The sequence below is a fragment of the Homarus americanus genome, unplaced genomic scaffold (assembly GCF_018991925.1).
Source record: "Homarus americanus isolate GMGI-L3 unplaced genomic scaffold, GMGI_Hamer_2.0 scaffold55640, whole genome shotgun sequence".
NCBI classification, from domain to species: Eukaryota; Metazoa; Arthropoda; class Malacostraca; order Decapoda; family Nephropidae; genus Homarus; species Homarus americanus.
This window is the reverse complement of record NW_024713650.1, coordinates 1,798,005-1,824,481: the sequence shown is the minus strand read 5'-3', so window position 1 is coordinate 1,824,481 and position 26,477 is coordinate 1,798,005. Positions and strand designations below refer to the sequence as shown.

General features: G+C 37.8%; 1 protein-coding gene across 5 annotated transcripts; it reads right to left on the bottom strand.

Moving 5' to 3' along the window:
• Window positions 1-1,496: 1,496 nt before the first annotated feature.
• LOC121873011 (F-box/LRR-repeat protein 20-like) lies at window positions 1,497-25,653 on the bottom strand. 5 transcript variants are annotated; one of them, XM_042376269.1, is made up of 12 exons: window positions 25,333-25,460; window positions 23,509-23,706; window positions 20,636-20,703; window positions 19,411-19,540; window positions 18,580-18,743; window positions 18,072-18,229; window positions 17,049-17,051; window positions 14,070-14,209; window positions 13,504-13,695; window positions 13,253-13,354; window positions 12,674-12,886; window positions 1,497-12,428 (listed from the first exon to the last, which is right to left on the bottom strand). In XM_042376269.1, the coding sequence occupies exons 2-12, from the start codon at window positions 23,626-23,628 to the stop codon at window positions 12,321-12,323; spliced, it is 1,398 nt and encodes a 465-aa protein (XP_042232203.1). In that variant the 5' UTR covers window positions 23,629-23,706; window positions 25,333-25,460; the 3' UTR covers window positions 1,497-12,320. The 5 variants fall into 5 exon arrangements, with proteins under 5 accessions (XP_042232203.1, XP_042232213.1, XP_042232232.1 ...); XM_042376279.1 differs by having other exon boundaries at window positions 23,509-23,648; XM_042376298.1 differs by lacking the exons at window positions 23,509-23,706; window positions 25,333-25,460 and adding an exon at window positions 25,534-25,653.
• Window positions 25,654-26,477: the final 824 nt, after the last annotated feature.

Sequence of the window (26,477 nt, the reverse complement as noted above, 5' to 3'; positions counted from 1 at the left end):
ATATATATATTTTTTTATGATTGTCGAGTATCAGTAACTGGACCGTATATATGTTGGCTATAATAAAATATAATGAAGATGTATAGTTTCCCTCTTCGGCTGAGTGATGTTATATAATGCCCAAGGTTAACACTGTACTAGGCTAAATATTTGGTGTTAAAGCCTAGTATGTTAAAATTGAAGACACTAGTTAGACGAGCTTCAGTTAGAATCTGTCTACTTTACAAGCCATAATTTATACATGTATCTTTTTGCCTAAGGAAACTATTTCAGTTCCCCTTGCAAATGGGTGATAAAAGTGCACACGTCACCCAGCAGGGATAGATCTTAATTAAGCAGTACACCCCGGACAGATATCAAAGTATCTTTAATCTTGTTCGTGAGCAAAAAACTGATAGGTTTGTCTACAATGATACAGTATCAGCTTCCTGTAGCCAAACAAAAGCTGCAAAAAATACAACATGGGGCACCACTGTTGCACCATCACATCTCCACTATTTCATCATAATTAATACCATAAGTTCATTACCCAAACAGTTCCCCGTATATTAAATCTTATCAAAATGAATAAATATATAATACTATATACACTATTTCCCGTACATTGTGTAATAAAAATGTCTTATTAGTACATACAGTAAGTCTATTGGACTATCTGCGTGCTCTCCCGCCACTACCTGAAGTAGTTAAATACCAATTTCATCTCGTTTTATCACTTCTGCCGTGTAGGTTAAATATTTCTCCGGCATTTAAATTAACATTATCATAGTTTTTAGGCCATATGATTAGAATTTGTGGTTTAAATAAAGGTAAACTTACCTCAATAATTTTGAATGACTTCACTTTTGGTGGCTAGATGGGATGATGGTTAATGTTAAAAGAATACCAAGAACATAGTCGCTATTATTATTTGTTTGTGAAGAAAGCAGTATACATAAGCCTAATTTATCATAAAGCAAAAGTCCAATCTTATGGTAATTTTAATTAGGTCAGATTTTGCTTGGTTCATCTGTATTTGAATAATTAAAGTACAGTAAAAAAATATCCACATTATGTTCGTGTCACTTCCTGAACATTAATTATAATCCTTTAGGTTATTGAATGGGCGGGAAAATTTAACTTTCCTTATATAAATGTTCAGCACATAATATATTTATTAGGTTTAATCTACCAACCTGAACAAAAAGCCTAACCAAACTTAAACTAACTTTACCAAACCTAACTTAACTTTATCTAATCATATCAAAACAAACCAAACCAAACCTACCCAAATCAAATCCAACCTAAGCTAACCAACCTAACATAACCAAGCCTAACCTAACCTAGTCAAACCAAACCTGACCTGACCTAACATAACCATCTACATAGGATATCAACAGCCCCATAAAACACACAAACGCCCAAATGGAAAAGCGTCCAGGAATCACGACAGCAAAAATTTCTCCAAGAAGATACAAACTCACACCAATTCATTAAAGGATAATAAAAATCTCGTCAACATGAATGGTTTCATTTGAGATAGCTGTCCCCAATGAAAATAGAAAATAAATATATATATACAACAGATAAAACATTCGGGTAGCACTAAAATGCTTACTAGTTGAAAGGTTTACCCACAGCAGATATAAGTATTAATTACATACCACATCGTAGCCATAGCCCCTAACTGCACGGCCCCGATCTCCTTGTTTATCGCAGGCTGGCAACACATTGGATTACCCGCGACAGTTTTACCAGAACTTCCATTATCGAACTTTGATTCCTTACTCGTGTACACTGTCCATGCTTCCCTCTAGATGTATATACAGTACATATATATAATCCATAATATAAACAGTACATATATATTATCCATAAAATAAAAACATAAATAACAAATACATTTTCTTTTATACTCTGGATAATGAAGGTTCTGGTCAACAAGGCGGTGGGTCTAGACACACACACACACACACACACACACACACACACACACACACACACACACACATTATTTTTTCAACATTTCATTATGAGGCAGGAGTCTGTATTTCAAGTACTGTACAGTATTATTATTAAAGTGTTTACTGATCAACCAATCTGATAAACTCTGACACTCACACAACAGTCAAACTCCTCAACTACACTCAAGACGGGGCTCACTTAGGGGCGATGACCACAACATATTCGTACCATACAGACTCCACGGCGTGAAGTCTGGGAAATAATGCAGAAGTTCCACCGGTCAATGTGTTCAGTCTTGTGTCAGCCAGGTAATACTCTACCTGGGTGATTGGTTCATTAACTTCTTCAAGATGAATTCTGAGTGACTGCAAGACACTTAGCTTTCTGATCTACTGATTGATTCAAAGGTTACATGAGGTGGTGTTAACCTTGGTATATTTGTCCATCAGAATCCACCCTAAAACAACTGAGTACATTGGCCAGTGACACCCCGCTGGGCTGGAGGCTACAGGCATATGTGGCTCAAGATCACAAATGCACTATTGTAAATTTCTCAGCATTAAAGGAAATAATGTCAAATGGACCAACAGGATTCATGATTTATCAATGTTTTAGTAAACTGATTTGCTTCACTCTATTTTAAATTTCATTTCATAAAATGTATCATAGAAGCGCCAATACTATCAGCTGAATACAAGGATCCACTATGCACACAAATATTATTTAAAAGCAATATTTTGTCTACCTTTCTATCTGATTTATCAAAACCATGAGTCCAGCAGAGTCCCATTTCATTATTCTCCCTACGTACAGTGCCGAGACAATGAACACTAAAATATGAACAGCAATCGTTCTCGGACAAAAATTTGGGGAATGATGTTTTTTTTTTACCCCCTACAACTAAGGGGATGAGTTCTTGGACAAGCAACAATCAAATTGCCATGAACATGCTGTGTGGGGAGATGCTGGTGAGGACATGACAGTGACTGTGGATGAGACATGACAATGACGTGATAAGAACAGTAGTACGGTGACATTGTTGCTATTAATAATGATAATGATGGTAATGACACAAAATGGACATGTGAATTATGATAAGAAGTCTGATACAGACTATGAACGTGAGGTGTCGACGATGAAGATGGTGATGGTGGCGATGATGACAATGATCTGTGATTACTAACATGGTCTTAAGAAATGAGAGGACAGTGAAAGAAGTTTACAAACATAAGCTATCATTAGGTATTGCATCTTCAACAGATTTTTCAGGAAAGGGGTAAAATTTTGTACTGTGTAAAGTCGTTGAAATGTGGTGTTTTCATCGGCCTATTTTAAATAAAAACAAATAATGATAATAATAATAATAATGACGTCCAGTTTCATCAATAATAAGGTTTTCCTCAACGGTCACTACAATACACGTATCTTACAATTGTACAAAAGATGAAATAAAGATAATTTTGGAACATACTGTATTATCATTTCAAACAATGCAGTCTGACTCTAAATGAATGTTTCACATACAAGACCAAATATATAATACTAGCACAGTACAGCATGATCATTGTGAAGACTGGAACATAACCGTACAGTAACGTCAAATGAACAAAAACACACACTACATTTCTTTTGAATAACTGACTTACAATTGTGAAAAAATGAAATAACTAAAGAGAAAGAAAAGGCTGCGTTTTACCGGGCCGTGGAACTCTTCATCCCATATTGGATCTTGTCTCCGAATTTAAGTGGATGGAAATTTTAATCTGTACAAGTGAAGATCAACAAGACGGACATCCTTCCCTCCACTCATGGTTTATGGTCCTCAACAGCTGTCCTTAACTAGAACCATAGCGTGACAGACACAGTACCAACAGGTAAATAGGTACAATAATAACTATTTACCTATTTCTTCCCACGTTTATAGCAGCCCGAGCCCAAACACTCAAAGGTTCGTAAGTTAAATTAATACCCCACCGACTGTGTAAACAAGAAAACATCTATCTGGCTCACTCTAGCTACAGCACAAAGAGATGACATCAACATTGCGCCGAATCTCTACAATAAACAGACGTGTTCTCTCATCACCAGTTACAGTACACACGGAAATAAAATTCACATACAGTAAGAATCCTCGAACCACACAGAATCTTCTCCAAATATTTCACCTCCACTGAGTATGTCATTCTGTATATTTTATTCGCGACGACTTCACATACTAGCCACATCTTAACCACTACTGGCGGCGATACACAACACCGATCCCTCGACTCACGTAGGGTTTTCTCGGGAACGGATGGAACCCTCGCATAAATCAAGCGGTGACTGTACTTTGCCATTCACGGTCGAGTCTCTCATAGGATTACATTTCTTCTGAATAGGAATACAAGAAGGGGCCACTACTTGCTTTGAGATCATGTTGCATTTGCATAGAAAAAAAATAATACGTCTAAAATATTGGAAAAATATCAAATCCCAATTAACAAAGGGATATATCCAAAACAAATACAGTATAGTAGAGATAAAAAGCATTCTTAACTAATTAACTAAAAAAGTAGAAAGCATAGCGAAGGAATAAATCAATATGGTAATTTATACAGTAAAGCGTCAGCGTGAAATATATGAAACCAAAACACACTTGACAGGAGAATGATTCTACCCACGTGAGCCATGTAACTCAGCTGTACAGGTAAATTAATGGAGTAATGCACACCTGGGGAATTTACACGATGAAGTGATAATAATTTGACAAAATTCGGAATTCGTGCAGTGTTTCTCGGATTTAGCCAAGGCATCTGTTGGACTGGTGGTGGATCAGACACGATACACGAGGCGTTTACAATAGCAAGGGCGTATCACCGAATTGCTCAATTTCCCATTTTATACGTCAGTCCATACACCTCCAGCGTGGTATAATCCCCATAAGAAAACAAGGACAAAAAACATGTAGAACAGCCTAAAAATTTAGCTGAGTTGAGATAATCAGACATACGCCCTGGCTAGTCTATATACTCCTCATACAAGCATGACTAACGTAATATTATGTACACCTGTATTCTGCAAACTGGCACGCCTGACACTATCTTCGAGAGAAACTAATATTCACACAATTACAATTCTGACAATATCCAATTAAACAGCTTCCCGTACGAGGGGTACACAGGCGTCAACTTACCCTCGTACACAAGTTATTAACATCTCCACACAGTCTAAGGAAGAATTCTTCAATATGGTTAATTATCACATAAAAGAAGTATTAAATGGCTGGATTCCTCAAACTCTGACATCATACCACATTAACCACCATCATTAACCACAAAGTTCACCACTCCTCTCATCACTGTGGATCATATACAAACATTAACATGAATTTGGACACATATAACAGCCTGACAGCAATGATATAAAAGAAATTTCAGCAAGAAGTAGAAGAGTGTATGTGGCACAGAAGCGACTGGCCAACACAAGGCACTTCAACTTATTAATTCACAAGGTACAAGGCAGCAGCACCAGCTGTCTCAATATAGTAGTACTGTACTCACAGACGTGAATGATCTATGACCAACCTTTGTTGAGAGTGATGCTGATGCCATGGTTAATGTAATACTTGATACCACTCTAAAAGGGTAAACTGAGTGAACCGAATGTTTCAGTCATATAAAAAAATAAATTTATATACAGTACAATATACTGTACATAAGAGTTTTCATATTATTACAACACCACAAGAAACACAGTGCATTGGTTAATGAAGCCTGGCCTTAATGCATCATGTGATATATATTCAGTGTTTTTTATATACCTTAAATTCATCTTTTTCCAATTAAATGCAACATAACGGTAACAAATTAATAAGCTTTAGGTGGCCAGAGAAGCATTTCCATAGACATAGAGGAATTGGTTTATTCCACACTACAGTACAAGTATTGTATTTTTCCCTTCTGATACTGTACAGGTAACTGACAACACCATGTCCTCTACTTCCTACTGTCATAAATAAACCCAAATGAAAAATTCTTCATCATTTACTTCAACCACCGATGTTCAGACTTATAACACTTCATGGTGTGGAGATATTAGGGAACACAGTGAGAGAAGAAGGACTCAGCACGTACCAACACAGTGATCGTGGGGAAAAGCATAAGTCATGTACATAACTAGATATAAATTAAAATGAAAAATTAAATGTTTTCCTCAATTTTGACATAACTCTAAATACAGTATACCTTTAACTGCGACAATACAATACAATACAATCAATACACAAATTCCCTTCAGATCAAAACTTCAATATAAATTCACTATAATATACAAATACTCTTCTCCTGTGACAACAACAAAAAGTCAAACTCAAAGTGTCCCTCTTCTTACATTATATCTTCAAACAACTCAAAAACAAGTGAGTTTCTTCATTACAGTATAAGAGTTGTGCAACAAATTTCACCATAGTTACACTAGATCCTTCCAACCAGCCACACAAACACTGCCTGGAGTATACACACACCACTGGTTGACACATCCCAGTACCGTATAATACAAGGGTTTATGCCAACACAGGTTCACCATAAACTTAATTTGATCCACGTACGAATAAGTGTAGTTAATCCTAGTCGAGTTTACCGTCAACTTAACATGATCCACGTACAGCAGCGAATTAACCGAGGAATAAATATAATTCCTCCAAGTTCAGTATAAACAGGTAACCCAAGGCAGCTGCATATTCCAGACGATGAAAGAAATTATAACTTGTGGATGACATCAATAATGCCCCTCCGTGGATGGCTAACATATTATTACTATCAATGCCCAAGTTTGAAGTCCAAAGTTTACTCTATTTTCTATGCAAAAATAGACAGATCTTTTGGGATAACCATCAACTGTGGTAGCTTGACAAATGACTGGGATACTTATAAAAGTGACAAATGCTACCAAGAATACTACATCATTACTTAATAACAAAAGTCTTGGATTTAGGTACAATAAAAAAAGATAAATAAGAACACCCCACCTTTACAGCCATAACACAATCGTGTGATAATACGAGTCGACACGTTCTCAATGACGCTTGTTCATTATAATTTCTGAGCAAAGATGTTCAGGGAAATTCTGAACAGATGCCAGCAATTAATTCTGAACAGGAAAATATCTAGATTTAATATGCAACTGGCTCTTAGAAAAATAATAATAAAAATATAAAAAATAATAAAAAATAAACATATAAATATATACATATATTTAGATATGTATATATATATTATCATGGATGATAAAGGCATGGTACAATGTTGATGAAAGATGGGCTTGAATGGTCAATGTGGCGTGACATGAAGACACAATGAAATGGCAGGATGCTTAGCTGATCACCATCACAAAATAAAGAACAACTTTACTAAAACATGGCAGATCACCATTACAAAATAAAGCACAAATTCATTAAGACATGGCAGATTAGATACTCAGATAATCAATCACCTAATCCAAATCAGAGTTGACCAAATCAGTGTTGAAAACTTAATAAAGAAACGTTATAAAAAATCTGGTCTCGTAGAATATGACGACAAGTAATTCTGAATGACAAATTTCTAAGAAAAATTATCCCTGGCAGAAGACGTCGCCGTTTTAACAATGAACGACACTTCAGTGACATTGCAACCAAAGTCAGTACAAAGCTGAAACAGCTCTGAGAGGCCATAGGGATGATTCTCAAGTTAGAGCGGTCCTGTACCAAAACGTTTCAAACACAACTGACTTATTATAGCAGTATTGGATACTTCTCCTCAGTAAGTGGCCGGACAGGTTTACACACTGCTACTACAAGACCTCGTTATCATGTCTAGTTGTGGTAGTTTATCAATACATCAAAATAAAAGGTAATACCACTCTACTCAGGAAGTAATTTATACACACACAGGGTGATTCACTCATTGATGGCCCCACAGTATCACTAATATATAATATTGGGTTTATTTTCAGTCAAGCTTTTGATGTTATAGTCTCAAGTGAGACTCTGGGGCTGCCAGCAAGTGAGTCACACAGTATCGTACATGCAGTTAGTTAAAGTAAAGGACCATTTTAAGAATATATGAATTTATCTTTCTCTTTTAGGATTGATGAAGCATACATCACAAAACCTAAGCAGCATGGTGATTGGTCAGCAGAGTCTCATTTTAAATGAAATCAAATCAAACGTAATCATCAAGAACGTAGCCCAATTCCACTGGGCACCGGTCCTAATCGCTAGATCAGGTTCGATTCAATTAGAAAATATCCCAAACTTTATTTTTGTGGAGGAAACTGCAACACTAAAAATCCTACCTTTAACTATACTGCTTGGCACCAAAAATATAAATTATATTTGAAAATGACTAATTGATTCTGAAACTAGTTATCTTTAATATATCTTTAGTTTTCTATATGTTTAAGAAATTGTCAACTATGGAAGAGAAAAAAGATGAAAATTTAGGAAAAACTATGAAACTTAAAAGAGCACATTGACGACTTTTACATGAAGGAAACAATGGCATCACCTGCAGCATTAATCACTAAATTACATGTTACTGACATACAGGCATACATGGACATACTGTGCACATACCCACACAAGCACACACACATGCACATCATCCTCTACATCATTAAACCAGTCACAGCTAACTTGATCTTGCTGTTCAGTCACTGCGATACAGTATAACTCATATCTAAACAGCACTCAAGAGGAACACAGTTTGGTAAAGATTATAAATCACCTGGACTTTGTATATTGAAGACAAGATTTACATGTGGACTTAAGTCAGTCAGGTTGATACCAATGAATACGAACTGGTGTTAATTTTGACGCCAAAAAGGAACAGGAAACGGAAGTCTTCTTATTGTCATCATTATCCACAAGAGAACCTCTATAGTAGACCAAGCTATTTGACACATCTCTCCCCCTAGAGGTTTTTTCTGAGGGGATCATCCATGTCACTCATCCCTCCACATAACCTTTGCTCTCTCTACTCCCTTCATCATGCTCTCCTTCCCTCCCATCACAAAGGTAATCCCCCTCTCCCCAATAGTAAACACACATATCTCTCACCACCACCGTGTCCTGGGTCTGGTCCCCCGGCCTGGGTCAGATGTGAGAACAGTGTTATCTAATGACCCTACCAAATATCACAGGCTTTCTCCGGGTACTACAGTTTCCTCCTGTACTAACACTGTACAATAACCAACTAAGAACATCATAACACCATACATGAGAAGTACAGTAGTGTTAAATATCCAGATCTCCTCCTCACATGGAATTCTGAACCTCGGTGAAACTGCCAGATTTCCGAATATAGTATACCATCAGATACAAGCCTTACCGATAACGAAACAGAGATAAAAAAAAAAATACCGTTCACAAAATACGAAAATTAATCACGTAAATAGTATAAAAATAACGACACTAATGGTAGGGTCTTGGTTATCACCACATCTTAAGTGTCTGGTAATGGAGGAAAATATAGAAATAAAAAAAAATTATCACCAATATACAACTTAATACAATACGTAAATGTTAAATACACATTAATTAAAAAAAAATTTCTCTATATACTTTTCAATCAATTTTTTTCTTCTTTCATCAGATAACCAATATCAATACAGTTTGGTTACATATATCTACAGTTATCATACCTTGGAGAGATAATAATAAGTACTACAAAAATCACAATATCATCCTTAAATACACAGCTCTAAAGTAAAGAGAATGATGATGATGATGATCCCACTTTACCAACTACAGGTTTATTTATTTTATTTTATTTTTTATAATGTAATATGACGTGTATCAAAACTAGTCTCTATACATGATGTGATAAGGTTGAGTTTTACATCTTGAGACAGAGAGAAAAGGGACTTGGAAGAGGAGGTGATGATGGAGGAGAGGAGGGACATAGAAGGGAAGACAGAGATAGAGAGAAAAGAAGAAAGAAAAAGATTTATAGAAAGAAATTTCCATGATGACAGAAGCCAGCTGAGGCGAGATCCCAAAACACAAAGGCACGCGTGATGATAAACTGAATGTGTCTTAAACCCCAGGATACCACAGCTGTAGGTCTGTTTTTTTTCCTTGACTAACTTTGGAATGAATTGACTAATACCCCTGTACAGGTATATTAACAATAAAATAAATACATAAATAAAAAGATAACTCAACAAAATTAATACCACTAATAATCATACTAAGTAAATCATTGATACTATGAACTGATTCATAAATTTGTAACAATTATCTCTTGGGTAATACTGTACATAATGTGTTCTCTCAATAGAATATAATCCATAGAAGTGTATAGCACAGTATAATAAGGCATTATAGTACTTCACTGGAGGGGACAAGGGGCAGGGAATAAGAGGACAAAGGGCAGGAGGCAAGGAGCAAGGGGTGCCAGGGGGTAGGAGACAAGGGGCAGGACGGGTCTTTGTTTATGTCAATGTAACTGTGTGTGTCCTTAACAAAACAAAAACAAATGAAGTAATAAACTAGGCCATAAAGACAAACGTCAACAAGGCTCAAAATACCTAAAACCAACATCGGGTAATTTGGATTTTCTCATGATTAACGTTAATGATTCCTCTGACCCCCCAAAGTAACCCAATAAAACTCTCGCAGTTATATTATTTTACACACTATTTTGTTTGATTCGTAATGTGTAATTCTGGTATATTTATTAACATTTTCATTTTCATTTAGCAGAAATGTTTCAGGTGAGCAGCAAAGAGACTGGAGTGCTCAACAAACTGGTAACTCACTTCTTTGTTTTGGTTTTTGTCTTTGATTGTTTTATTATTTGGTCTGATGGGCTGAAGGACTGTGAATACTGTATTAATTTTTTTTATAAACATATGTAAATATTTTTGACATGTGGGGTATGGGGTGTGTGTGTGTAATGTGATGGATAGTATGGTGTGGTATAGTGGTGTGATGTGTGTGGCAGGGTGTGGTTTATGTATGTGTAGTGTAGTCTGGTGTGGTAGTGTACTATGTACAGTGTAATGAGTATAATATGGTGCAGCATGTGTAGTGTACTGTACTGTAGTATGGTGTGGTGTGTAAGTAGTGTGGTGTACTGGGAGAGGTAGGAGAGGGTACAGTATGCATTGTAAAAACCCGGTAACCGACAAATTCTGATCATATGTGAGGAAAACGAGTATTAAACAGGACCGCCGAGGCTTGGTTGGCAAGAGTCAACATCTTGAAGGTAAAGCAGAAGGAAATATTTGGATCACAGAATATAAGGTTAAAGTGGAGAGACTGTTCTATCATGGTGTACACACATTGAGGCTTTGTGACAAGTTACTCTTAAGTCCTAGATACTCTCTCCATAAGGCTTGTTTTCCCTTAAGAAATTTATATATCCTTATTAATCACTATAGTTTGACAATATCATCTTTTCACCCAAATATTATCTTGTTATTTTCCTAAAAGACTTTCTCCACTAGCTTAAATTATCAACAATACTCAACTGCAGCAAAAATAAATATTTCCTGTCCATATCTTCAATTAACAATAAATATCCATCACCTTTATAATGTATTAACAATCTAATATATAAATAAATGTTAAACAGGATGATATGTGACCTCTTTAACTTTCTTAAAACATATATTTTATATTTTTTCTTCAACTCTGACTTACATTTAGGTGGGAAAACAGGTCTTATGGACACTTAACTAGGCCTTCAAATTGCACATTCTCATCACAAGTCATAAAAAATACACAGCCTGGCCAAACAGTGTCACTAAAGAAGCGCATTTACTTATTGTTTTATGATGACTGGCAGGAGAACACAGTGAACGTTGGGTGACACCATACAAAAACTGGTGGTGACAGGCTACCTCCTGCTCACACCACGGGAGTAACTGCTAGTCTCAGACACCGCCCTTCCCAGGGGACCCAATGTCTCGTAAGAAATAAAGGCTTTGGCAAATCATAAATGGCAAATGGTTCTTATCTACCAATCAGCTATCCTGCTTATACAAAGACTAACATAAGTGTGTTTTGACTTAGTGATTTCAGGATCACAACAGCAGCTCAACGGTTGCTTCTCGGTACGGTACTGCGTGTCACCCAGGCCACACGATGAGTTACCATATTACATTTTAAGGTCACTGAAACCAATAAATGAATGCCTATGTAATACAGTACAGACTCCCTTCCACTGTAAGGCTAATAAGACAACAGATAGGCAAGGAGACAACACTAGGGGCCGGAAGAAAATAATGGTCACCCTGACCTAACGTTTCCTCTCGTAATGACAATAGTCGCAACTCAACCTTTGATGAATTGGGGTAACCGTCGTCTTCCCCCACCCGAGAGAAGATATCGGGAGGATTTTGGCCTGGTAACCTCAGAGAATGACACAGCATCGGCAATACCGTTGCCTCGACCTGCCTTCTGCAGGCTGTGGTGTCTGGGGGGCAAAGTACGCATGCACTTTGATATTTGGCAAGTGGCTCTGTAAGAGGAAAACCTGGTTAGAAAAGGCAAAGATTTACTGTATGTGAGAAAGATTAACTAAGGATGTTAAATACATGACACAAGTGCAATGGATAAGTCACAAAAAATTCATGATTCATTATTGATGAGCCACAAACCCCATAACCTTAATCACCTAACCTGTTTTATAATCCTTTATATGTCTTGCATGTCAAGATTCCACAAACCCCCAAGTAAACAATAAGTGAGAGAAACACATCCCACCTTGAGTCTCTTTATCCCTGCCCGGGTTATAAGTTGGCAGTCGTAGAGTTCAATGCGTTGGAGGTTATGGCAGGAGAGGAGGTGGTCGAGGGAGGCGTCTGTGATGAGGGGGCAGTTGTCCAGCTCCAGCACAGACAGGTGCTCCGTGGAACAGGCTGAAACTCCTAGATGTCGGATGCCTTCGTCTGTGATCTGTTCGCAATGTGACAAACTCTGGAGGAAAATATTAGAAAAATAGTAAAACCATCATCATCCTAATTATCATCATCATCATCACCCTAAGTCTAGAAAATACATAATGAACCAACACCACCATCACTATCTTCACCCTCATCATCTTAAGCTACAAGACACAATCTCCTCCAACAGCTGCACATATAATTCAGTAAAGAAAATTAATCTCTAAAATAAAATACAAAAGAACAAAAAATCTAACATAAATATTGTAAAAATAAAATAAAAAAGAATAAAAAAGAATGTAAACTGTTCCTAAGTTCCATAAATGCTGACAGCCCACAGGAAGCCATCAGAGAGTTAGGTCTTACAGTTACAGTACGTCGACAATGCACGTTCTCTTACCAGTTTCTCTAACCGGGGGCAGCCTGAGGCGAAGTGGTTTAACGTGGCATTGGTGATTAATACACAGTCCTCCAAGTCTATCTTCTCCAGCATGTGACAAGTCTGTGTGATGGGGTCAACATGAGTGTTTGGACTCAACACACACACACAGTCTCCATTATCACTCACAGACACACACACACACACTCCACTCTCACTCTCTCACATACATACACTCTGTATCTCTCTCACACACACACACACATACGTACTCTGGCCAAAGCTTGGAATCCATTGTCGGTAAACTGTGAGCAGGCAGCCACCTCCAGGGTCTCAAGGTGTGTGCAGTGTTGGGAGAGGACCACTAGACTGGTATCCGTTAAGTGCATACAATTACTCAAGCACAGGTACCGGATCATGACGCAGTTTTCTGCCAGCGCCACCACACCTCTGTCACTGATTGCCTGCGGAGAGATAACATCGATATAACTCTTGCAAAATGTTTTCACCTACTTCTCTTTGCTAAACTGCTGGACAATAGATGATGTGAAATCCAATAACTAAAGATATCATGAAGTATAAGAACCACAGTTTATTTCACCTGATGGCTAAACACCTAATAACTTACTTGTTCTATGTAAGGGCAATGGAATTAAGTCCAAACCTAACCTAACCTCATCCCCCCAAATAGTGTTAGGGTGGTTAATCTTAAGGTGAAATAAGCTGGGGTGGTGATTCTTCAGGTGATCCTATTTAAGAGTTCTGAATCATTAACAGATAAAAATATACACATACAAGGATTACAAAGAAGACAAATACCGGGGGAAGAATAACTCACCGAGCATCCGTGTAAATTGATGTGCTCGAGGTCTTTACAGTATTGGGCGAGAGATATGAGGGCAGGATCTGTGAGGGCCTTCAACCCCTTACCGACGAAACCTTTTAACCTGGGGCAGCCGTGAGCCAAGGCATCCACACCTGAAATGAAAATGGGAGAAATTAAAAAACATCGGTCCTATTTACCTGGATAAGGGACATCACAGAGGAAGCGAACTTTATAAAGAAGCGTCTAAGCGCACGAACTCAACTACCAGAGAGAATTTGGTAGCTGTATTAACACTGTAAATACTGTATAATTATGCTTTCAGATATCATTATACCTTCACATTAATAGATATACAGTATAGTAATATTATCAAATTTCAAACCTAACAATAAAGGTATCTTGCAGCAGATGGCAAGGTGGACAAGACGTAATTAGTACACAGGAACATCCCACCATCAGAGAAAATTATATAAAAGCATCACATAACCATCAATTCCTTCAGTATTTCATTAAACACATCTGACTCATCTCGCCCCACTGATAAACTAACCCACTTGAATAACACAGTCAAATATTCTCACTTATGGGGGAAAAAAAGACAAATTTCTCGAATGACAGTGAATTTGATGTCGTCGTCTACAGCAATGATGAAGATGATGTAAACTGCAACACCCAGGTCGTCCCATTAAGAGAAGCCCAGATCTGGATGTATATCACTTGGGAATAACCATCTGTCTGAATTGAGGTGGAGATCAAGCTAGGGAGAAAGAGGAGAGGAAGAGGGAAAAAAGGAGGAGAGGAAAAGGGAAGGAAGGAGGAGAGGAAATGGGGAGGAGGAGAGACTGGAGATTACAGTAACAATACTGTACTTCCCGAGGTGAAAGACAAAAGAATGGAATATCAACCGAGGCATTTAGTGTTTCCATTACAGCAAATAATGCAAAGAAATTTCTCTGACAATTATTCCGATCCATTCTAAAACGCAATACTCTCAAAAATATCATCGACAGAACACGCCGGCTTTATTAGACTTGACGAACAACCCATAAGTTTATTTTCCCTCAGCATTGAAGTATGACACATTCCTTCAGCACTCAAGTATGATACAACCTCAATGTTCTATCTAGAATACTTCCAAGGCGACTAACTTTTACAATGGGTCAGATATTCCATGAACACACTACTGTATATATATATATTTACTGAAAGGAAAATTATCTAGATTAACTTTATTATAAACCTAGAATATGAAATAAGTGTCACATGCTCAACGTGCTTTATTAATTTTGTCAACTAAGAGGCCAAGACTTGATTAAGCCCTTCTATAAGAGCACTACTGTAGAGAAAATAAAGTTGAACTCAAAATATCATTCACTGTGTATTGAAATTAATGCTAGAATTTTTACTACAGTATATATATATCATTAGTTTAAATGGAGGTCATAGTTCCCAATATATGGCCCCCAACACCATTAGTTCTGAAGGCATGACCAAAATACACAATACCCAAGACTCCTCAGTAAAACCTTGTATAATACTGTACTGTATTTCCTGTGTCAAATATTCCCTTCACAAGTTGGAAAAGTAAAGACACTTAAGGGAAGCTGTGAAACTATTATTAAAAATGTTTGTTCTTTATGGAAATCTCAAGTCACCATCATCGTTGTTTTATGGCCATTTTCCATGTTTGTGTGGGTGTTGTGATTATCTGTTGGTGAGACTCCACGATGCATAGTCTCTTGTAGCCTCCCTTCTCAGGTCCTTAACTCTGAGGTCACATCTTACGACCTCTCATTGGTAAATGGAGGTAATGACTGATAGAGATTAATGACTCCATGAATTAAAAGGAGTGGGAAAATATGGAGGCACGAGAATCAATGGGGGTGACGACTGATGATAAGTTTGTTAACCCTTTGAGTCCTGGAGGGTTAAATCATCGTCCTCAAGGGGTTAAAACAATCATCCTCAAAGGGTTGAACCAATCATCCTCAATGGGTTTAACTCTTGTCAGTAAAAGATTAATCCATCTTCATCAAGGGGTTAAACCATCATCCTCAAAGGGTTAAGGTTATATTGATTCCTAATCATTTTCCTCCTTTACTGTACAAAGATCATCTGTACCAATGCTTCATTCATCACAAACAGGACCATTTGTTACCCAATACAAATATCATTGTACACATTACCATTAATCAAAGACAAAACTAACATGACGACAGCCTGAGGAGTGTAATGAACCCTTGGTGAATATATTATACTGTATTAACACAAATCATTACAACCTATATACTGAACCAGGTGTTTGAAGGAACTCTGTAATATCATCAACATAAAATGAAACAATACAATTTGCAAAATAACTAAAAAAAAATAGCATTCTTTCCTTACTGGTCACAAGACACGATACGGTAATCTAACAAAATAAAGTCTGAGGAAACCGAGTTTAATTAATGCATTCCACTAACACAAGAACCATAACTTATCTAGATATTTTTAATGTTCTTTTGGAATTTTTCTGTGAGGACTTTTTTATACCCAGAGTCAAACTAGGATGCTTTGTACCTTGATAAGAAAGCAGCAATAACAGCCAAGAAGCTCATATGATCATTATAGTTCAATACTGTACTGTGCTATAAATAATAATTACATCACACATCATTCTGTTAAAGAAGTTAAATGGTTGACAGTTCTAATAGGTCCTAACCTTAACCTCACCATTGGGATAGAGTGTTGGCCAAGGGGTGGTGGGGGGAGGCTCTGAGGACTAGAACCCATTAAGACTGGGCCCTTCTTCCTGATGGTTAGAGGTCAGGGCCTATAAGAAGACAATTTAACCATTTAACTAGTCACATACCATTCTCATACAAGGCAAAATCTTATACTGCACATCCCTGCCATCCTATAAACAAGAGAGATGTGTTCAACGTGCACTGCAGAGATATATATAATGCCATTAACAAGAGTAACGGCGGCATACTGTACTGTACTTACCGACTATGTGTTGAGGGAAGGTGCACAAGAACAAGTCAGGCAGCGTAAGGGAGATTAATACATCTCTATTGGTGAAAATTGTTGAGAAAAATTTTGTGTTTTTTGTTTTTGACCTTCAGCCAATATTGTGATTGAGATTTATTAAGCAGAAGATCAAAATATTAATTTATTTACAACTGCCTCTCATTACTGTGACCAGGGTTTGATTCCCTTTTGGGTCGGATGTGACAAGTGCGTTTGTCCAGGTATGACCCCAAAAAACAACACAGGTTTTCTCCCGTTCTACAGCCCTCACAGACAAGGCCAGAGGTAGTTGAGCACCACCTATCATACTCCCAGGTGACAAACAGAGGTATAATGCCACCCAACAGTCATCTATCTGGCAGTTATCCAGGTGGTGTTTCAGTACAGTACTTTTGGCTTACATGTGAGGACTGGCTCAAAGACATTTCGTCACCAGTTCAGTCAGTATAAACCTACCCTAAATTAACCAAACCATGGCTTCATCGCCTCCAAGACATTATTATCTAACTTTAATAAATACAACACATTATTCAATAAAACAGCTACGAAATGTCCGCCCACCGAGAGGAATACAACACTGCACACATGAGGACAACCCGGTCAGAGAAACAAATGAGGTTATGGACATAGTCATAGATGCCTTCATAGTGTACCTAAATAATGTAATTAATAAGTAAAACTCTGAGCTATTAAAGGCCATTTTCATATTTTTTTAATTTGTTTATTAAATTTACTTGTCATTTATAACATTATAATATAGACCTCATAAGCTAACAGAATACTTTTATTAGCTCAAGTTGTACTTAGCTCCTCCTTAAATAAACAGAGTTATGAAATGTTGCCAAATAAACATGACAAAGGATCCACAGTGATGTAAAGTGAGTTTGTAAAGGTCTTTCAATATTAACCCTTAGCTTCCACAGATGATAGCTGCTGTTCCTACTGGAACTTCCACCAACGATGGCTGCCGTTAACAAAACAACCAGTTACTGTACTCACCATTCTGTGTAATATTGTCACACCAAGATACATTGATCCACTCCAGGTGTGGACAACCATCACTAAGAGCTTTGAGGGAGATGTCACCAATCTGAGCACAAGAGTCTAAGTCTAACCGCACTAGCCGTGGACAGTGTCTGCTGAGAGCTGTGCAGGTTCTGTAAAAAATGTGTAATGTGATCAAAACATTCTGAGCGACGTAACATTTCACGCTGATGACAATTATGTTCATTAAATATTCAGTTATTTGGTTCTTGGGAAATTATAAAAAAGTGAGATTTTCTAATTCTTAAGTCTATATGTAATAACTATCCTAAAGTGTTGCGAAATTTCTGGCTGAAGCAGAGTGGGAATCATGCCAAATAAACTATTAAAACATTATTTCATCTTGATATTCTGTCATAACTAAAGGCACTCTGTTACACACGCATACATACATTCACACAGTTACACACAAACACAGATTATATTATTGTATTTGTTGGAAATTATTAATGGAAAGCCATACTTGTCTGTAATGTTCTTGCAATAATTAAGATTAAGTTCTTCTATATTGTTGCACATTTCTGCAAAAGTGACAAGGGCCGCATCGTTGACACTCTGGCAGCCTCTTAGGGACAACTGTTTGAGGAAGCCGCCACATCTCCGGCCAATGTTCTCCACCACTCGTCCCTGTATGGGGGGGAACAACCACACAAGGATTACTCTTACTGTCACCAATGTACTGTGATGGTAAAGAGAGAAATACACTTATGGATATTTACAGAACAAGAAAAAAGAGATACTTTAGCTATATAAAGAACGACGTGATAAGGGTAGAGATATTAATAGATAAAGTTTAAAGTAGAAGGGCCAGGGACAGACAGAGGAATGACACTAACCCCTTCACTACGGGGACGCCACTTTTAATATTTTATTTGGCTAATGCCAGATGATTTTATTCAGCTGAGAGAAGGTTCACATACACAAGGGGTTAAAAGCTGAGGTCCTGAAAAGACACAATATCTGGGAGGACTGATAAAGATGGTTCAAAGTGTTCTATAATACACAGCCATGGTAGCCAAAACTCGGACCTAAGTATGGCATCTTGACTGATGGTCTGGTATACAATAACAGCTGAAAAAAGGATCTACAATATTTAATCACATTACGAATAATACTTAAAAGGTTATAGGGCAAATTCTGAGCCGCCACCCCTCCACAGATGATGACACCCGTCTTAGGTTAAATACATGAACCTTAACTCCTCAGTACCATAACATAAACCTCTCTCTTTGAGTACAAGACCATTAACCCTTGAGTCTGGGGATAAAAACAACATACTATCAGAGTTCCTTACCTCAATGTCAGTCTGGAAGTTGAAGAGATCAATGCGCTGCCAGTTTGAGCCGTCTAGGGCCAATACGTGCCAGTAGTGAGATACTTGCGCACACCGGCACAGTGAGACAACATCCAGATATGAAAAAACTCTATAAAGAAAGAATAAACATAAATACAACAGAGGAAATAAATGAAAGAGATGTAGTAATATCCATGACAGTATTAGTGTGTGTGTGTGTGTGTGTGTGTGTGTGTGTGTGTGTGTGTGTGTGTGTGTGTGTGTGTGTGTGTGTGTGTGTGGGTGTGTGGGTGTGGTGTGGTGTGGTGTGGTGTGTGTGTGTACCAAAACTTACAACTATGAATCATTCTACCGTACACACTTTACTGTACTGTGTATTATTGGGAAGCTAAAGATCACCTGAATATTGAACACCTTAACTTATTCACCTGATTATTAACCACCTAACTCTTCCAAGGTGTTTTGATAAGCTGGGTTAGGTTAGGTTAGGATAAGTTAGATTAAGAGGTTAAGTGAGGAAATATTAGCATTTAGGTAATCAATCTTATGGTGAAATAAACTAGGGGATAATCTTCATGTGGTCTGAAACTAATCATAATTGGGTTGTAAGGTTATTTGTTAGACGAGTTAAATGTTCACATGACACACTAGAGTTATCGTGTAAATACAGTACATGTAACGGTGACTGCCCTTACAGCTTGTGCGGACTAATCTACAACACACACAGCAAATTAGATAAACTACTGATTTCGCTATCATTGGTTGTCAGGGACACAGGAAACTCGCACTTTTATATCTGGCTTTGTAATTATTTATGGAGTGGTGGCCAAGTGGATACAGTACTGTACTCATATCTGGTCATAAGAGTCACATATCTGAATGGCTGCCTAACTTAACAATTTGAAAAGTGAAGATTGTTGAGTACAGTGCCACCGAGGCTTAGTATTATACCATCTCTCCACTGTAACTATGAGGCCATCAGTCTTATCACACGTTTTCAAAAATAAATATGGGTTAAATGAATTACCGAGTTCATAATACAAAATCCCAGACTGCTGTGTTTCCGGCAACTTATATGAACTTGCGCAAAACTTTCACCATGACCATGTGTGTGTAGTACTGTACTGTACTGTATATGTATGTATGTGTATGTATGTATGTACTATATGTATGTATGTATGCATGTATGTGTGTGTGTGTGTGTAAGGACCAACACAACACTTACTGCAACAACAGCTCTCGTGGCACCTTCTTGTTTATCAACGCCTCATCATCCGAAAACACTTTAGTCAACTGAAAGTAAAAACAAATATATTCAGTAACAGTCAACACATCTAACTCATACAGTACTTTCAGGATGTATTCAAATAATTTCCTCCAATGGTAAAATGGTCGGCTGCATCGTACATCTGAGGACAGGGGTGTGCATGTGCTTGATAAGGTACAGTATAGTACAGTATAGGGACCACATGAAGATCAGCCCTACCGCAGCTTAATCCACTTCGAGATTAAACACCCAATTACTAACCCAACCTAACCTTAACCCAGGAGGCATCTATCCATCCATCTAGATACCATACAGTGTTTAATCTAGCCTTCTATAACACCTTTTGGCCACGACCTTGGATATATAACATGATGTATAGTTCATTTGACAACACTTTAGGAACCTGAGGCCAAACAGATTATGCTAGTCCAAAAAAGTATTGTATGGTAGGTATTTATTTTTAGCCAACATTCTGAAAACCAAAATAAATGTGGTCTGACTGTGAAGAGAATTTGACAAACTAAATCATTCTCATCGTGAATATTGTGAAGATTAAAGCTCCCCCAGTCACTTCACCTGATGACTCAACACCCTAATGCTGACATAACATAATCTAACCTCTCCGTTTAATCATCGGGTGAAGTAAACGGGGGTCAAAGTACAAAACTCACTTCTTACAAAAGGATAATCAAAATATCTGATATAAGAGAATAACAGAGATACACTAAAGGAAATGACTGGCAACAATTGGTAGGATGCAGTGTTTTCCATTCATTACCATCTACACCACACCACACCACACCATACTGCACCGTAATGTACTATACTACACTACACCACACTATACACTATACTATACTGCACTATACACTACACTACACTTACTATATGACATTACACTACATCACACAAAACTGCATGACACAACACTACACCATACCACATTATACTACACTACACAAAAATGCATGACACTACACTACACCACACAACACTACACCATACTTCACTACATGACACTATACTACACTAGATAGACAGATATTAATTCAATAAAATTAGTTCAGTTTGGTATTGAGGTAATGCACTGTATATCTCATAACTGTGTCCAGGGTTCAATCCCCGGCCCAGGACAGATGTGAGAAGGGTATTATCCAGAGTGACCCTCACTACAGGTTTTCTCCAGGTACTACAGTTACCTCCTGGACTAACACTGGACAATAAAGGCCATGACAAAGTAACAAATGAGCAGACCGACTGCTAGAACAGCTATTAAGATGATGTGGTGGCATAAGTGATGGAATGATACAAAAGGTAACAAACCTGGCTGGAATTTTAATGCAATAATTTTTTTTTTCTAAACAAAACCAAATCATGCAACACCTTCCTTATGCATTGGCTGCCAGCAGTGTTTTTTTTTTTTTTTTTTACGGGGATTCGTCCACCCGGGCACAGGTCACTGACCCACATCAGGGCCCGAGGGGCAAAAATGTAATAATAACAATAATTCATAGTAAATAAAATTTATTATAAAAAGTAAAATAAAATATGAATGTTATTAATAATAATAAATACAAAGAAATGCAAGAATGAAAAAAAATCAAGAGTGAGAAACGCTATATGTATGTTGTTTTGTCGTGTAAGAGAAACAATTGAGACCCTACAATTGTGTGTAAATGGGGCAGAAAGTCAGATCAGCAACCTGGGACTTGGTCACAATTTTCGTGGTGCCATATGGCAGCAGGGTCTATCATAGACAACACATTATGCTTCCAATACCTTCCCAGGCGGTAGTACCTCCCTGTTTGGTAGCTGCCTACTACCACCAATAAGACTCGCCACTTGGTTCTCCTTGTTTAAAAATAAAATATTGTCTAGTACTGTATACAGTACAGTATATATGTGCTTCAAAGCTTAACCAAATGAATCTAGTGAGTTTTCATCAGTCTGAGTGTGAGGAAGTGGAGTGTGTTTACAGTACAGAAGCATATTTCTAAAGCAGATTACACGAGCCAACCAAATCTAATCTAACTAAAACTAACCTAACCTACCCGTTGTCTGACCTCACAAAGTTACCCTATAGGTGCGGCCAGACCAAGGTAACATTGTTGGGGACACGGCTAGAAACAACGTGGACAACAGCTGGTGTAGACTGTTGGTGTGTGTAACAATGATGGCAGGCATAATTATTCCACAATGTTACTGACAACATTACCAACACTGTTACGCTGATGTGGATGCAATGCATACATTGTCGGTAACAGGTGTTGGCTACACTGTTAACAACAATATTATGAAGATTTCACGAACATGTTGGCTACATTATAAATGGGAACAGTGTTGGTAAAATACAACTGTCTTCCGATGATGACATTTATGTTGGCAACACACTGGTAGTTAGCACTGGTTAGCACTAAGCAGTTTGCCTAGATGACGAGGAAGGTGTGGCAGATAGTCTACCTGAATCAACATTGAGTGGAGTAAAGAGAACGTGATCATGCTAATCGCACTTGGTCACTCCCATCCATTGTTGTGGGGTCCCACAAATGTAGATTACAAAAATTAGGTTAGAAAGATGGATGCATGGAAGATTTCCCAAGAGTTAAATATACACAGAGTAGAGGGAGAAAAGAAAATGTAATAATTCATTGGCCAGCGCTGTGCCGGCAAGAGGCAAAGAAAGCAGCAGAGAAGTAATCATGTGATGGAGCAGATGCATCAGATACATCAAAGAGGTTTGCTTTCAACAGCATGACATCCCTACAGGACAGAAACAAACCTGTCCCGACATATGACATAAGAATGGAGACAAGTACAGTAATGATACATACATGGTGCATATGTTTATCTCGTAGTGTTGGACGCACCCAAAATCGCCGTCGACGGCGGTGACTTCCTCCACACAGTATCACTGTTGCAGCTGCTGCTACAACGACCTCACTCGCCGACATGGTGTTGTCAACTAAACCGGCTGTGTGGACTATATGAATACTACACCTCTGTTTCTGACAATGTTGCCTATAATGTTACTAAAATATGTGCCATTGATGTGGATTCAGTTACAACATTGTTACGACCAATGTTACCAGCTTTGGTCCACACAGTTATCAACAATGTTCTCAACACTGTTGTGTTGGTGTAGACATGACTGTATTCTACACTGTTGGTAACAGTTGTCCAGCATGTTTACAACAGTGTTCCTGACAATGTAACGTTTGTGTGGAATGGACTCTGAACATTGTTGATAACACAATTGTCAACACACGTTACAAATGATTTCTTGCATTTGGTGTGACCGCACCTTAAGTCTAACCTAACTAAACTTAACCTAGCCAAAGTCACCTTATAACTGTTAAGTTAGGCTGCTTGGTGTTGTCTCCTATTATCTAAGGTGGTGTAGTAAGAATCCCTGATGTTTAAACAAAGTATTCTAAGAAATATCATTTAAGAATCACAGCCAATCACAGCCTTGTTCCTTGCCACTCCTCAACACTCACAACTCATGTGCCCTAAAAATTATCCTCAATTCATTTTCAATTGTCAATGACCAATCAGACTCAAGCTCAGAAGCGTGTATGCCACCCCGAGATTAAAAATTCAACGACCATGCCCAAGTATACACAGCATGGAGACCTACTTGTAACCACACACATAAGGTGCTTCTATTAGCATGAAGATCACAACTGTGAACTTCTCATTTTGTGAACCATATACTAAGACCTAAGACCAACTATTACACTCCTTTCTCAACTCATAAAGTAATAACAGCTATATTTCTTAATAATAAAACCTGATTTTTCTCATATATACCATATTTACAGAAGGATCTCGCGAAGAACAGGAACCCCGGCTTGTTTCACCTGATGATAAAACACCCTAATGCTAACATAACCTAACCGTACAAACACTGGACAATGAAGGCCAGAACACATAACCTAACATAATCCCTCTATTTACCATTTAGGTTCCTATACCTCATGAAATCTGGATAGCAAATTTTCCAATGCTATGATGAGTAATAAAATACAAAGCCACATCAAACACCACAAATATGCACTAATATTTTGGCTCAGGGAGAAAATCATTTATATTAACTTAATTCCCATAATTCCTAGTTAATGACTGATGGTTCTGTTAATACCAGTGTAACAAAACATCCAAGCAATTATTATTTTTTCGTCATAACTTCCAAGAGCTAAATCATGAGTCACTACGAGATGAACAAAACACTAGAATACTGTATTAACCACGAGGATACTAATTTATCAACACTACATAACCATTCTGGGAAGATGTGTTTAATTCACTTTAACTTCACCCTCACATTGTTCATGGAAACTCTTGGACAACGACTTACTACCATGTGATTCATCTTCTGTTCTATGATACTGTGATTGTTTTAGGCATCAGACACTTCAAGCATACACTAGGGGTTTTAAGAGGTCATATCTCACACGGTGGGAGGTATTAGTTGTATTTCACGAGGTAATGAGAGGGGCCAGGACAACAGTACACAAAGGCATATCCTAGGAGCCTTATCAGTCAGGATTGTTCCACACTACCTCACCATATATCATACTACACACCATATATTCCTTAATAATACCTAAAACACACAGCTAAAACCCCAAACAGAGTGAATGTGTGAGCCATACGTTCATTACTACAAGCCTGTGGTAGTAAAACGGCGTGAAATAGGTGTGTGAGAGGGAGTTCTTTGTGTTAGTAGCCGATCAGCTGTTCTCATCGTCAACAGCCATGGATGGCAGACGATTCCTGCCAACCAAATATCTTTCCTCTCTCCTTTAAACCATAATATAACTTCCTTCAAAAAAAACCAATCATCTCTAACTTACCTCTAATCTATTCATGCTGTTGTGGTTCATCATTTTCATTTTGTAGGAGAGCTTTTCCCAAAATTGGGAAAATATTGGTGATATGTTCGCCAGGTTGGAAGGTATCGGAGTTGCGACTTTAACAACACTCCAAGGCGGGATGTAAAGCGAGCTGTGATTGGCTACCACTATACATGCACTCTTTTGTTTACTATCTCCAATTAATAACATCCACAAACGCAATTTTACCAATATTCCCTCAAGCACCTCCTCTAATATTTTCAAACAGATGGGCTGATAATCATAAACGACAAAGGTTTTTAATCAGGATTTCACCGTTTCCAAAGAGAATATACGAACCAATAGGGACGCGGGATACAGAGACCCGCTAGGCCACGAACAAAAACAAACCGAAGGCTCTCATAGGTCGATGGTACACAGCTGATTGTAAACAGTGCCACGCGGGGGGTGCCACTGCCTGCCCACTGCTAATACCCACCTATTACATCCCTTACCTCACCTTACATAGAAAACATTAGATATATACCAAACTAATGAAAAATATAAATTGTATAAACGTTTAAGTTGCTGCTTCTACTCTCCACTATCCCATTTTCCATAATACACGTACTGTAGGTCACCCACTACCCGCCAATTATACACACATTTTACCTACAAAACATGGACACACATCAATCTAATGAAAAATAAAAGATCAACTGAAGAATCTCCATCCTAACTTACTTCATCTGAAGATCATACTATAGGGGGATGGGTTTGGGTTCTCTTGCATGTAAGTTGAGAGAAATAGGGCATATCAAGTTATGAAACTACCTCGTTTTCCTATTACCCATTCTTCTTTCATTACTTCTAGGAATCGTTGTAAGGCTATTCTTCGTAGGGCCAAGCGGAATTTTATTAAAAGAAAGACCGCTGTCCTGACTAACTCTTCTTAGAAAATCCTT